At 36.8% G+C, this 15,662-nt stretch overlaps 1 protein-coding gene across 1 annotated transcript; it reads right to left on the bottom strand.

Moving 5' to 3' along the window:
• Window positions 1-8,867: 8,867 nt before the first annotated feature.
• On the bottom strand, window positions 8,868-15,494 carry LOC106619536 (uncharacterized). Its single transcript, XM_014237668.3, has 10 exons — window positions 15,432-15,494; window positions 12,812-12,918; window positions 10,918-11,217; window positions 10,785-10,853; window positions 10,499-10,712; window positions 10,218-10,435; window positions 10,029-10,162; window positions 9,811-9,965; window positions 9,489-9,730; window positions 8,868-9,383 (listed from the first exon to the last, which is right to left on the bottom strand). The coding sequence occupies exons 2-10, from the start codon at window positions 12,881-12,883 to the stop codon at window positions 8,910-8,912; spliced, it is 1,878 nt and encodes a 625-aa protein (XP_014093143.2). The 5' UTR covers window positions 12,884-12,918; window positions 15,432-15,494; the 3' UTR covers window positions 8,868-8,909.
• Between the last annotated feature and the right edge of the window lie 168 nt (window positions 15,495-15,662).

Below are 15,662 nucleotides of genomic sequence, written 5' to 3'. Positions count from 1 at the left end.
CCAAGTGGATCACCTAGAGGACACTCGGGGCTTCCATTATCACCATCAACCACCCGCCTACCACCACCAGGAGCGTGGGAATCCTATAGAATGCACCATGAGTCATTTTGCCCTGCACACAGGTGTTTTTCCACCCTTCTGCGACCTCTAGCGGCCGGAGTATATAAGCTAGGTGGGTCAAACAAATTGCATCGTTTAGAGGACACTCAGGGCTTCCATTTGCATCATCAATCACCCGCCTACCACCAATAGGGGCGTGGCAATTCACCAAAAAACACTTTGGAATTTAACGTGTCACCCTTTTACGGCCATTAGCGCCTAAACAGGGTGATCTAAGATGGCGCAAACTATTTGATTCATGTAGCCGCACAGGTGCACGTTAATTAGAGACATCAATCTCAGATATAGGTTGAACAGGTGAGTGGCAATCAACAAAAAAGTGAAAATTTCAAAATTTCTACTTTTTACCTTTTTTGTGTTTCCTGTTAAGGGGGTATATGAGCGGGGGGGATGAAACCAAGTGGATCACCTAGAGGACACTCGGGGCTTCCATTATCACCATCAACCACCCGCCTACCACCACCAGGAGCGTGGGAATCCTATAGAATGCACCATGAGTCATTTTGCCCTGCACACAGGTGTTTTTCCACCCTTCTGCGACCTCTAGCGGCCGGAGTATATAAGCTAGGTGGGTCAAACAAATTGCATCGTTTAGAGGACACTCAGGGCTTCCATTTGCATCATCAATCACCCGCCTACCACCAATAGGGGCGTGGCAATTCACCAAAAAACACTTTGGAATTTAACGTGTCACCCTTTTACGGCCATTAGCGCCTAAACAGGGTGATCTAAGATGGCGCAAACTATTTGATTCATGTAGCCGCACAGGTGCACGTTAATTAGAGACATCAATCTCAGATATAGGTTGAACAGGTGAGTGGCAATCAACAAAAAAGTGAAAATTTCAAAATTTCTACTTTTTACCTTTTTTGTGTTTCCTGTTAAGGGGGTATATGAGCGGGGGGGATGAAACCAAGTGGATCACCTAGAGGACACTCGGGGCTTCCATTATCACCATCAACCACCCGCCTACCACCACCAGGAGCGTGGGAATCCTATAGAATGCACCATGAGTCATTTTGCCCTGCACACAGGTGTTTTTCCACCCTTCTGCGACCTCTAGCGGCCGGAGTATATAAGCTAGGTGGGTCAAACAAATTGCATCGTTTAGAGGACACTCAGGGCTTCCATTTGCATCATCAATCACCCGCCTACCACCAATAGGGGCGTGGCAATTCACCAAAAAACACTTTGGAATTTAACGTGTCACCCTTTTACGGCCATTAGCGCCTAAACAGGGTGATCTAAGATGGCGCAAACTATTTGATTCATGTAGCCGCACAGGTGCACGTTAATTAGAGACATCAATCTCAGATATAGGTTGAACAGGTGAGTGGCAATCAACAAAAAAGTGAAAATTTCAAAATTTCTACTTTTTACCTTTTTTGTGTTTCCTGTTAAGGGGGTATATGAGCGGGGGGGATGAAACCAAGTGGATCACCTAGAGGACACTCGGGGCTTCCATTATCACCATCAACCACCCGCCTACCACCACCAGGAGCGTGGGAATCCTATAGAATGCACCATGAGTCATTTTGCCCTGCACACAGGTGTTTTTCCACCCTTCTGCGACCTCTAGCGGCCGGAGTATATAAGCTAGGTGGGTCAAACAAATTGCATCGTTTAGAGGACACTCAGGGCTTCCATTTGCATCATCAATCACCCGCCTACCACCAATAGGGGCGTGGCAATTCACCAAAAAACACTTTGGAATTTAACGTGTCACCCTTTTACGGCCATTAGCGCCTAAACAGGGTGATCTAAGATGGCGCAAACTATTTGATTCATGTAGCCGCACAGGTGCACGTTAATTAGAGACATCAATCTCAGATATAGGTTGAACAGGTGAGTGGCAATCAACAAAAAAGTGAAAATTTCAAAATTTCTACTTTTTACCTTTTTTGTGTTTCCTGTTAAGGGGGTATATGAGCGGGGGGGATGAAACCAAGTGGATCACCTAGAGGACACTCGGGGCTTCCATTATCACCATCAACCACCCGCCTACCACCACCAGGAGCGTGGGAATCCTATAGAATGCACCATGAGTCATTTTGCCCTGCACACAGGTGTTTTTCCACCCTTCTGCGACCTCTAGCGGCCGGAGTATATAAGCTAGGTGGGTCAAACAAATTGCATCGTTTAGAGGACACTCAGGGCTTCCATTTGCATCATCAATCACCCGCCTACCACCAATAGGGGCGTGGCAATTCACCAAAAAACACTTTGGAATTTAACGTGTCACCCTTTTACGGCCATTAGCGCCTAAACAGGGTGATCTAAGATGGCGCAAACTATTTGATTCATGTAGCCGCACAGGTGCACGTTAATTAGAGACATCAATCTCAGATATAGGTTGAACAGGTGAGTGGCAATCAACAAAAAAGTGAAAATTTCAAAATTTCTACTTTTTACCTTTTTTGTGTTTCCTGTTAAGGGGGTATATGAGCGGGGGGGATGAAACCAAGTGGATCACCTAGAGGACACTCGGGGCTTCCATTATCACCATCAACCACCCGCCTACCACCACCAGGAGCGTGGGAATCCTATAGAATGCACCATGAGTCATTTTGCCCTGCACACAGGTGTTTTTCCACCCTTCTGCGACCTCTAGCGGCCGGAGTATATAAGCTAGGTGGGTCAAACAAATTGCATCGTTTAGAGGACACTCAGGGCTTCCATTTGCATCATCAATCACCCGCCTACCACCAATAGGGGCGTGGCAATTCACCAAAAAACACTTTGGAATTTAACGTGTCACCCTTTTACGGCCATTAGCGCCTAAACAGGGTGATCTAAGATGGCGCAAACTATTTGATTCATGTAGCCGCACAGGTGCACGTTAATTAGAGACATCAATCTCAGATATAGGTTGAACAGGTGAGTGGCAATCAACAAAAAAGTGAAAATTTCAAAATTTCTACTTTTTACCTTTTTTGTGTTTCCTGTTAAGGGGGTATATGAGCGGGGGGGATGAAACCAAGTGGATCACCTAGAGGACACTCGGGGCTTCCATTATCACCATCAACCACCCGCCTACCACCACCAGGAGCGTGGGAATCCTATAGAATGCACCATGAGTCATTTTGCCCTGCACACAGGTGTTTTTCCACCCTTCTGCGACCTCTAGCGGCCGGAGTATATAAGCTAGGTGGGTCAAACAAATTGCATCGTTTAGAGGACACTCAGGGCTTCCATTTGCATCATCAATCACCCGCCTACCACCAATAGGGGCGTGGCAATTCACCAAAAAACACTTTGGAATTTAACGTGTCACCCTTTTACGGCCATTAGCGCCTAAACAGGGTGATCTAAGATGGCGCAAACTATTTGATTCATGTAGCCGCACAGGTGCACGTTAATTAGAGACATCAATCTCAGATATAGGTTGAACAGGTGAGTGGCAATCAACAAAAAAGTGAAAATTTCAAAATTTCTACTTTTTACCTTTTTTGTGTTTCCTGTTAAGGGGGTATATGAGCGGGGGGGATGAAACCAAGTGGATCACCTAGAGGACACTCGGGGCTTCCATTATCACCATCAACCACCCGCCTACCACCACCAGGAGCGTGGGAATCCTATAGAATGCACCATGAGTCATTTTGCCCTGCACACAGGTGTTTTTCCACCCTTCTGCGACCTCTAGCGGCCGGAGTATATAAGCTAGGTGGGTCAAACAAATTGCATCGTTTAGAGGACACTCAGGGCTTCCATTTGCATCATCAATCACCCGCCTACCACCAATAGGGGCGTGGCAATTCACCAAAAAACACTTTGGAATTTAACGTGTCACCCTTTTACGGCCATTAGCGCCTAAACAGGGTGATCTAAGATGGCGCAAACTATTTGATTCATGTAGCCGCACAGGTGCACGTTAATTAGAGACATCAATCTCAGATATAGGTTGAACAGGTGAGTGGCAATCAACAAAAAAGTGAAAATTTCAAAATTTCTACTTTTTACCTTTTTTGTGTTTCCTGTTAAGGGGGTATATGAGCGGGGGGGATGAAACCAAGTGGATCACCTAGAGGACACTCGGGGCTTCCATTATCACCATCAACCACCCGCCTACCACCACCAGGAGCGTGGGAATCCTATAGAATGCACCATGAGTCATTTTGCCCTGCACACAGGTGTTTTTCCACCCTTCTGCGACCTCTAGCGGCCGGAGTATATAAGCTAGGTGGGTCAAACAAATTGCATCGTTTAGAGGACACTCAGGGCTTCCATTTGCATCATCAATCACCCGCCTACCACCAATAGGGGCGTGGCAATTCACCAAAAAACACTTTGGAATTTAACGTGTCACCCTTTTACGGCCATTAGCGCCTAAACAGGGTGATCTAAGATGGCGCAAACTATTTGATTCATGTAGCCGCACAGGTGCACGTTAATTAGAGACATCAATCTCAGATATAGGTTGAACAGGTGAGTGGCAATCAACAAAAAAGTGAAAATTTCAAAATTTCTACTTTTTACCTTTTTTGTGTTTCCTGTTAAGGGGGTATATGAGCGGGGGGGATGAAACCAAGTGGATCACCTAGAGGACACTCGGGGCTTCCATTATCACCATCAACCACCCGCCTACCACCACCAGGAGCGTGGGAATCCTATAGAATGCACCATGAGTCATTTTGCCCTGCACACAGGTGTTTTTCCACCCTTCTGCGACCTCTAGCGGCCGGAGTATATAAGCTAGGTGGGTCAAACAAATTGCATCGTTTAGAGGACACTCAGGGCTTCCATTTGCATCATCAATCACCCGCCTACCACCAATAGGGGCGTGGCAATTCACCAAAAAACACTTTGGAATTTAACGTGTCACCCTTTTACGGCCATTAGCGCCTAAACAGGGTGATCTAAGATGGCGCAAACTATTTGATTCATGTAGCCGCACAGGTGCACGTTAATTAGAGACATCAATCTCAGATATAGGTTGAACAGGTGAGTGGCAATCAACAAAAAAGTGAAAATTTCAAAATTTCTACTTTTTACCTTTTTTGTGTTTCCTGTTAAGGGGGTATATGAGCGGGGGGGATGAAACCAAGTGGATCACCTAGAGGACACTCGGGGCTTCCATTATCACCATCAACCACCCGCCTACCACCACCAGGAGCGTGGGAATCCTATAGAATGCACCATGAGTCATTTTGCCCTGCACACAGGTGTTTTTCCACCCTTCTGCGACCTCTAGCGGCCGGAGTATATAAGCTAGGTGGGTCAAACAAATTGCATCGTTTAAGGGTATTTACATATATGTATTTATTTCCCCCTTACCCGCCCTCCTAATTTGCTGATGTTATTTATCACACTTCTTTAAATTGTGTTGACGATATGGTTATTATTGTCGAAACTTTATTATTTTTACTTTACCTTAGCAATGAGTTTGCTTTTATCTGTCCATTCTGCCTACTCTAGACACCTATTCAAACCTCAATAATATTTTAGGAAGGATGCGCACTGTCCTATAAGGTAGTGTAAGTACACTGCTCTTATCTGTTCAACAATAGAATCCGTTTGAGAACTATAGCCAGTTCGACCAGAGAACGTAACATCGAAAACGCGCAAGTTCGAAAATAAAATGTCACCACACCTGTCAATTTACGCAACGAATTACACCACTATATAAGCAAAATGTATATACATACATATGCACAGATGTTCTTTGATATGCGCATAAACAAAACTTAATATAACAAGTAAGGAAGGGCTAAGTTCGGATGTAACCGAACATTTTATACTCTCGCAAAGTCAAATGGTATACTCGTTTGAGATTTCTTTGTGGATTGACTGATATTTTCGGTAGAAGGTCAACTATAGGCACTGGGGTCCACATATTTAGTACTTAGGGGCTTGAACAGTTTTAGTTCGATTTAGAAAATTTTTGGTCACAAGGTGGCATACTTTAAACGTATTATTCACGCAAAGTTTTACGCCGATATAATCATTGTTGCTTGATTTGCATAGTGGAAAGTGAAAGAATCAAGTGGTATTTAAAATGGTGTCATATGGAAAATAGGCGTGGTTGTAATCCGATTTCGCCCATTTTCGCACTATGACATAGAAACATGAAAAGAACGTTATGCACCGAATTTGGTTGAAATCGGTTAAGCAGATCTCAAGATATGGGTTTTCACATAAAAGTGGGCTGTGCCACGCCCACTGTCTAATTTTGAACGCGGTTCCTATAAAGTCATCTTATACCATCTCAGAGATAAAATTTAATGTCTCTGGCGTGTTTAGTGCTTGATTTATCGCGCTTTTAGTAGTTTTTAACAGTACCGTTATATGGGGAGTGGGCGGAGTTGCCACCCGATTTCAACTATTTTCACACCGTCAATAGAAGTGCTAAAAACATTTGCTTCTAGTGAATTTTGTTATTATAGCATTAGCGGTTTAGGAGATATGCACATTAAACCTATTAGAGGCGGGACCACGCCCACTTTTAAAAAAAAAATTTTAACTGCAGATGCCCCTCCCTAATGTGATCCTGTGTACCAAATAACAGTCTTGTATCTTATTGCGGAGCTTAGTTATGGCAAGTTATTTGTTTTTGATTAATGGCGTTTTGTGGGCGTGGCAGATGTCCGATTACGCCCATCTGCAATACCAACCGTCTCACGGTACCATGAAACATGTCTACCAAGTTTCATAAAGATATCTCAATTTTTACTCAAGTTAGAGCTTGCACGGACGGACGGACAGACGGACGGACAGACGGACGGACGGACAGACAGTCACCCGGATTTCAACTCGTCTCTTCATCCTGATCATTTATATATATATAACCCTATATCTAACTCGATTAATTTTAGGTGATACAAACAACCGTTAGGTGAACAAAACTATTATACTCTGTAGCAACAGGTTGCGAGAGTATAATAAAAAGGAAAATAATTGACTTATGAAAAAAAAATATAAGGAATGAGGGAAATAAAATGAAAATAGAATTAAAATATCATTTTATAAAAAAGGGTTATAAGAATTAAAAAGAGTATAAAAAACATGGTATATATATTAAATTATAAAATTTATATAAAATTTACATGTATATGAAATCATTAACTATTTCTATATACTCTAAGCACACTCCATATAGTACTTTTATATGTTTACTTATTATCATTATTTCATAGTTTGTCGATTTAGCCCATTTTATCTAAATACGACGCTATGAAAATGCAGCCCAATCGGTAATCGTAATATTTCAAAAGAGCATAAGTCAACTTTTTATATGTTTACTTATTATCATTATTTCATAGTTTGTCGATTTAGCCCATTTTATCTAAATACGACGCTATGAAAATGCAGCCCAATCGGTAATCGTAATATTTCAAAAGAGCATAAGTCAACTTTCAATAGCAAACCATTGCAAAGGACAAACGAGACAACATAGCCGACCGACATTGTCGCATTGTCGATTCAAACAAATTTTGTCCACTCCGGGACGATTCACACAATTTGGTGTCAATATGTATGCGATCTCATATATGTATGTATGTATGTATGTACATATGTATGTTTGTGGACAAAGTCGTCATTTGGTTTTTTTCAACAACATAATGTCCGCGCGAACTCGCCGTTATTTCGTTGGCTTGCCACCATACACAAAGGCGTTTCAACTGAGGGCTCGTAGTATGTTATTATGTTGCTTAATTTGAATTGAAAAATACTGATGCATTTATGAATTATTTTCGTAATATAATATATATTATATATATATATATATATATAAATAAACATAAATTCATACCTATAACCGTTTTTAAACTAAATTCGATAAATAAAATATATATATGAAATAATTATGTGGCAAGTAGCCAAAGAATCAGCTGTTTTCCTATGTGTGTGAAACAGCCGTGATTACCTGATCGAATATGCCTTTTTTTTGACACAGAGTTTTAAATAAAAGGATGTAGTTTAACAATGAACATGTATTTGTTATGGAAATAATAATGAAAACTTTCAAGAATATTATATAATTAAAATTAAAAATTATAAGAATTAAAACAACCGAAAAATGTTTGAATATGGAACAAAAACATTCTTAAAATTATAAATTTTAAAACATAACACGGCAACACACTATAGCATATTTCTGTCATTTGGACGTTTTAGTAGTAGATTATTGGTTGGCAACCCGTACAAAGTGTGACTTTAGTGGCAGAATATTGGTTGGCAACCCGTACCAAGTGTGATTTTAGTAGTAGAATTTTCGAGGCAACCCGTACCAAGTGGGATATTTTTGCGTGTGTATTAGTGAAAATCTTAGGATTGGTTACTTGTAGATTTATACAATGCCATGCACAGAGGCGTGTCAAGTGAGGGCTCATAATATAATATATTAATATGTTGCTTAATTTGTATTGAAAAATACTAATGCATTATGACTTTTGCTGATTCTTCAATATTATTCAAATTTTTGATTTAACATTTGCTCCTTCTCTATTCATTTACGTTCTCTGCTGGTAGTACTTCAAAAGAGCATAAGTCAATTTTCAACAACAAAATACTGCAAAGTGAACAAAAGTGTCAACATAGCCGACATTGTTGCGAGATTGTCGATTTAAATAAATATTGTCAATTTCGCGACGATGCGAATAATTCGGCGTTAATATGTATGCGTGCTCGTATGTATGTATGTTTGTCGATTTTTTCAACGTTTTGTCTGAACTAATTTTATTCATAAACATTCTATGTTTCAACAAAGACATCCATATTCAAAAATGAAATTAGTAGACATGGTCATGTTAAGGAAAAAAAAATTTATTTACATATTTACTTAACAGTCATTAATCAATTTGTCCTTTGTGAGTAATGTATGTTTCATACAAAGATGCATCTTTGCTGCGTCTCTTTAACCTAGAGCAAGTTACTACTAATGTGCCCGAGAGTATACACATAGCTACAGAAAGCGTTATTGTTAACGCTGATAATGTAGTCGTTTTCATACATGTTTGATTTCCTAGAGGTTCTAACCGACGTGAATGTGAGTAAACACCATCTCCATCGGACTCACCCTCCTGGAGTACACGTAATGATTGAAACAGATTCAAATTCTCCGATAACGAAGCAGGTTGTTTCTCTGAGTTCGATATAGTAGTCATTATATCAACTTCTAAACTATTTCCGGGATTTTGTGATGAATTGGTTTTATCTACTTCAGACGCAGTTGAGTCTAATGCTGATTGTAAATTGAGTGTTGTTGAATTCGATATATCACGTTTGGATACCGTTTTCGAATTGCGCCAGTGACATGGCTGACTCTAGAAAATTTTAAATATATTTCGTCAGTTATACATGGAAAAATGTATAAATATAATATAATATTAATAAAATATATGTAAAAAGCAGTTTTCTGTTGATCTTACCGGACATCGGCCGTGACACATTCGTACATCACATTCTATATATAGTGCTGGTGAGCCCGTAAAGCGAAAAGTTTTCATATATGCATAAACTTGGGTTTCGAAAATTCCCGAATCAGACCAAGAGCCTCGAAATCTAGAAATTAGCTTATCATCCACAGGGCAACCGTATTCATCAATAAGCTGAATCTTTTTGTTAGCACCGTTATGGGCATAACAATCGTTTACAACAATATCGAAACCATCTAAAAAAATGTGTTATTATAATTCTGTGATTCTGTGTTTAAATATATGCTGAAATAAAATATGTAATAATCATTCAAACCGTATTTGCTGCGCATGTAAATTATCAACGTAAGCGGGTCACCAACCCGGACAGGTCCAGTGACACGTGGTCCTCCAATCCCATATCCATTTTGTATTTCCATATAACACTCTGGTGGACTTAAAGTAAAGACGACGGGGTTACCAGTAGCTACTCTATTTGAGATAAAATGTAAATCATTTTTTATACTATATGAAAATTTTTTTTTTAGAACTTACTCTACGTCTAAAAATGGAAAGGTTACTGTTTTCCAAAAATCATAGCCATATTCGCAGGTGACTTTAAAGTGTTCATCATATTCTTCTTCTATGAGTGGATTGTATTGTACTGTCACAGTATTCCACATAAAGTTCTGTAACAAAACCAAATTTGAGAATAAAAAGTATATTTTTTTTTAATGTGATTACAGTTGGATTTTTTCTTTTTTCTTCATGAAGCGCATTTTTTCCTAAAGTTCCACAGCGATTCAACTGAATAAAAAACTCGTAATAATCTCGACCTGAACCATTTATATACATGCAATCTGGATCATATGCATAACCAGCTGAATATATTAATCCATTAAAGGTAGCATTAAATCCAATCCGAATTTTCATGTAATCATCCTGACACTCCGCTTCAATATCTGTCTCAAATAACTTAAGATAGTCCATGCACATGTACATAAAAGTTATAGGGGCAAACTTACGGTGTACTCGAGTATTGTTATAAAGGAAATTCTTGTTGTAGTCACGTTCCCAGTAGTCACTTGGCCACTTATCTGACTCAAAGGATAAATTATGGTAGTCGTCTCCGCCATCATTTGCACTCGAGCTCACTCCAGAGGATTCGTATCCTGACAGTCCTAGATGTGGGCGGCTTATCCGATATGGAATATGTCCAGATGAGTCTGGAATGTGGTCCTACATTAAAAAGAATGATTATAAAATTATACATTTACACATATGTAACAGTACAGTCACAAATTCACTGACTACTTCTTGACGGAGTTTTCCTCGTGTTGCAACATCTCCCGTTCGATTTAAATTCTCTTTGCTTATTTTCTAAATTTACAACAAAAAATTAAGTAAGAAATTGTGAAACTCTTTTGTAAATAAATTGAAATACTTTATGCTTTATCTCCGCAGCGGAGCCAGCACGCTTTGTAAGTTTAGCCGGTGTAGGGGATGTTGCATTTGGCTTACTAATGTATGATTTGGATGACAATGCCACAAGTAACTGCTTCGAACGGTCCCCATTTTTTTCGTCATCTCTGTTGCTATGATTATCAACTCTTATTGTAGTTTTTGGAATGGTTGGATTTCTTATTAATTTATTGCTTCGATTTATAACGGAAGTGGATATACTTGTGCCGTCAGTTGTTTTCTCGGTAGATGACTCAATTGTTACTGCTGACAGGAGTGATGACTATGTAAATACAATAAACACAATACATTTACTAATAGAAGGAATGTTAGTTCATATTGCACTCTTAACAACTGTCAGTTATCATTCCATATGATCGATACCTCTATTCAAGATTTGATTGGGAATACATTTGCTTATGGTTAGATGATGTCAAAAAACGTATTAAATAATAGACCTCTAACTTATCCTTATGTACTATACGCATAATTTATACATTATTTATTCCACATGAATTCAGTATAATTATTCCAGCACAATGTTTTGCATTGAATACATACATACTTGTACTTAAGTATGCAGATACATTATTACATATAATGTGTAATATATGCACTGCTTTGTTAGCGGCAGCAGTACTCATCGACTGAAAATAGTTTTACGAAATATAAAGATGCTACTACAGTAGGTGGTACGTGCTGATATTATATGAATAAATGAATGAAATCTGCACAGTGCTGAAGTTGAAGTTAGTAGTAAAATAGCATAACAACATTATAATGGTTACACTAGCATTCTTATTTATATGTACCTATTTATATCACATATGAACATACATATATAGCTACTCACTTAAATTATAAGACTTTATTGCTAATTTTTTTAAAAGCCAACAATGCACAACAAAACAAATCATAAGTAGTACCTCATAATGAAACATGGAAACTAGTTAGGATAAATACCAGTCTGCTCCGAAAGAGCGTATATGTAGTTACTTTGTGCATTGTTTTGAAGTAATATAAAGTAGTTGATTTCACTCCATTGTATACTTGTGATATATGCTGGCATTCATATATGTACAAATATTTCTTGATAAATTATGTACGTACAGTTTAGCTTGGTTTATTTTAACTCTGCAATGAATAATTTTTTGTTTGATTTTTAAGGGGCATAATTTTCAATTGTTTCCTTAACAAATTTATTTTACTCAAAATTGTTTGAAATTTTAATTATATGACAATGCAAATCATTTGCGTCCTTAGGGAGTCGTAACGTGAATTTCCAATTTCTTCTTCAAGCTGTGACACATTACTGGGTTTCACTGTGTATAACAAATGCATTTATCTGCGCGTAGATGTACGCAGATAGATACTCCAAGACCTAACTCCATGCTTTCCGTCCACGATTCAACATGTAAACAGAAGATGCTATTCTTGATAAGTGAAGTGCAATCGATATGATATGCGCAATATTACTTCCGTTAATTGAAGATTGGCTAACCTCCGATACAGTTGGAGAAAATGAGTTGCTAAACTACCGTAGTCACTTTTGTAGTTGCACTTGCGTATATATGTATGTATCTAACACTGTTTAACTTACAAATAACGAAGCATGAATGTAAGAACTCAACTTCAAGCCGAATAGAAAGTTGGATAAGGAAGTATAACTAGCTAGATTGACTACTACGGAAGAATTCATAATCTCCGTTGTACTAAGATAATAAGATAACCATAAAATATCAAAATAAGTATAGATATATACTTACATACTATATAATTACAATTGAATTAATATAGAAATGTGATTTTAAATAGAAACGTAAATATAAAATGTTCTTTTAATACTCTTAATTATTATTATTAGAAAATCATCTTACGTTCAGCATGGGTAGTAGAAGAGAGACCACATAAATGTATTTTAATCTTTGACATATTGAAAAACATAACATTCTCTTTCAAGTATCTTGTATCGTCGCTGATAAAACTGCAATGAAATTATAAATATATGTTCATTTAAAAAATTGCATATTAAAGAACCGTTTCTGTGTGTATATACATATGTTTTTTTACTAATGCTGCGAAACCCAGCAAGAAGACATCGAATTATTAATTAATTATTACAAAACTTCATTTTATGTACCTATTTATGTAGCTAGAACAAGTTGAATTAATATTTCAAACTAACATAATAAACCAAGCGTAAGGCACTAAATTGAATACCTTTCGAGTTCATCATTGCGTCCTTTGTAGTATTATTAGTTGAGGTATATTTTAATAGAAACTTTGAATTTTCTAACAAATACAATATGATGAATGTTTGCATGTACATATGTTTGTATGTATATGGCGCCTTCATTTCTCTAGAATTGCTACTCATTAACTTTTCTGTTACAAGTACAGACAAACTTAATTACATATAAAAGGGCAAGGAGGAGAACAAAGCGGAAGGAATTATGATACTAAAAGCGAAGCATAAAATGGATTATGAACTTTTCTGGTATGAAATTAACTCATCCCGGAGGCCCGTTCAATTTCTGAAACATCTACCCTAAAGTCAATCGGTGTGAAAAAATATCGATGTTCTACTTCACGATGTTTGCATCCCTAGATATAACCGATTAATTTAGTTTTGCAATATATTTCTCAGATAATTTGTTAAAATATATACGTAAAGAACAAAATGGTTATAAATTCTAAGTATTTGATAACTGGAGGCTGGGGGAAGTCTGAACGATCACAACGAATGTTCACAACATTTGGTCTATATTATATTTACAATAAATCTTTCGAGGCACGTTGATTAACTTAAATAGATGTGGACGATTGATAATCAAATTATATCTTCGCACCATGGCTTAGTAATTTCATTAATCATTTTGATAATTTTTCTTTGAAGTCAAGAAAAACTATACTCAGATATTAACGTTAACTACACCCATTACGTACATATGTATATATATATATGTATATTTCACATACTTAGCATGAATGGTAAAGAAACTTGCTATTAAAACTAACTAGCTTTCAAGTTTCCTGACCTTGAGTTAAGTAACATTTCTTCATGGTCTAATGACCATGGTTTGTAGTGCCTCACAACCGCAGAACATAAACCGTTAGCATCACTGTTGCGTGTTTCAATAGTTTTGCTGATGAACTATTTACAGTTTAAAAATATTTTAAATTTATCAGTAATAAATCTTATAGTTCTAAGAAGGAACTAGTGAAATTTTATAACGATTTACAATAGCATAAACACAATTACGCGCAATATGACAAATATGTATATGACATAAATTCAAATAAATTTGGTCATTTATTAAGGCATTTTGAGTAATCTTAAATGATTTTAGAAATATTTAAATATATATGTACATAACTTATTTATACATAATAGCTAGAACAAGCATTTGACTTTTATTTGGTTCGAGTTATTCAACGCAATAGAAACTACATTATATTTATATATTACACTAGTAGATCCGCCCACGCGTTGCTGTGGCTATGGTATACATTAAATACTATTATAATAAAATATTCAAAAGGTGAAAATATTATTTGCGAATAAAGGCGAAAGGCTGATAAGAATTCAAGGGATTTTACTTTTGGTTTAATTTTGAAAATGATGGATACAAATATTTGTCAATAGAATGGATTCATTATTTAATCCATTTGACATTTTACTCAAAATTATAACAATAATACTTTTTTTGAGTTTTTAACAAATACTTACATTAGAAATATATATTTTTGTTATTTTAAATTTCAACATAATTGAATTAAATTTTACTAAAATCGGTTCTGTAGTTAAGGAGTTTGTCCCGTACAAAAACGTGACACGTAATTTTTATATAATATATAATATGTAGATAATATTTTACACCTTGGTTAGAGGATTTTTCCGATCACTAAATATTAAAGAAATACTTTAAGCTAAATAAAAATATTTTTTTGACGCAAATTTCACTTTAATATTAGGTGTTTGACATTTGTTTCTTAATCAATTATTTTGTCTTATAAAGCTGGTCAACATTCAAATTTACCTATGTATATATACATAATTTTATATTAATTTTATATTAATCGAGAAACACAGCGTACCCTGTGATTTATTTATTAATTTGACAAGATTTCCGCTAAGTTTAACACTATTGCACTGCTCAAATTATTTTTTGTACAGAAATCAAATATATTTGAAATATTTTGGGATGTTTTAACATTTATTTATGTTTAGTTGCAAATCGCTCTCAGTGTGAGGTTACGCTTTGCTGCTTTTTTATTCCTTTGCCTATAGACGTTAATATTCACACTATTTCACTTTTCAACACCACTAACATAACATGTTTCATATGATATATATATTTTTGTTTATGCTATATGTTTAAGCAAAAAGTCACTCAAGTGGAAAAAAACGAGGATATGTTTTTATAGCATATACAATTTATATTACATTACGCTGTTTCATATAACCTCATTTACTACTCTCAAAGAACTATGTACCTTTTGCCTGCAACTCTGAATTAAAGAGCCAATACACAACTGTTTTGTTTCCGTTTAGGTACTGCAAAGGTGTGAAGCCAAGCGAAAAACACGCAGATTTTTATAAGATCATGTACCGGAGCTACAAAGGTAATGGAAGCATTGGAAGGGCCAAATTGGAAGGTATAATAAGAGTATTATCTAAAAGGCAACGAATGTAGTAATAAATACAAAGAGACGAAACTGACGAAT

Source organism: Bactrocera oleae, chromosome 6, assembly GCF_042242935.1.
Source record: "Bactrocera oleae isolate idBacOlea1 chromosome 6, idBacOlea1, whole genome shotgun sequence".
NCBI lineage: Eukaryota > Metazoa > Arthropoda > Insecta > Diptera > Tephritidae > Bactrocera > Bactrocera oleae.
The sequence above is the reverse complement of the archived record's forward strand: the minus strand, read 5'-3'. Positions and strand labels throughout refer to the sequence as shown.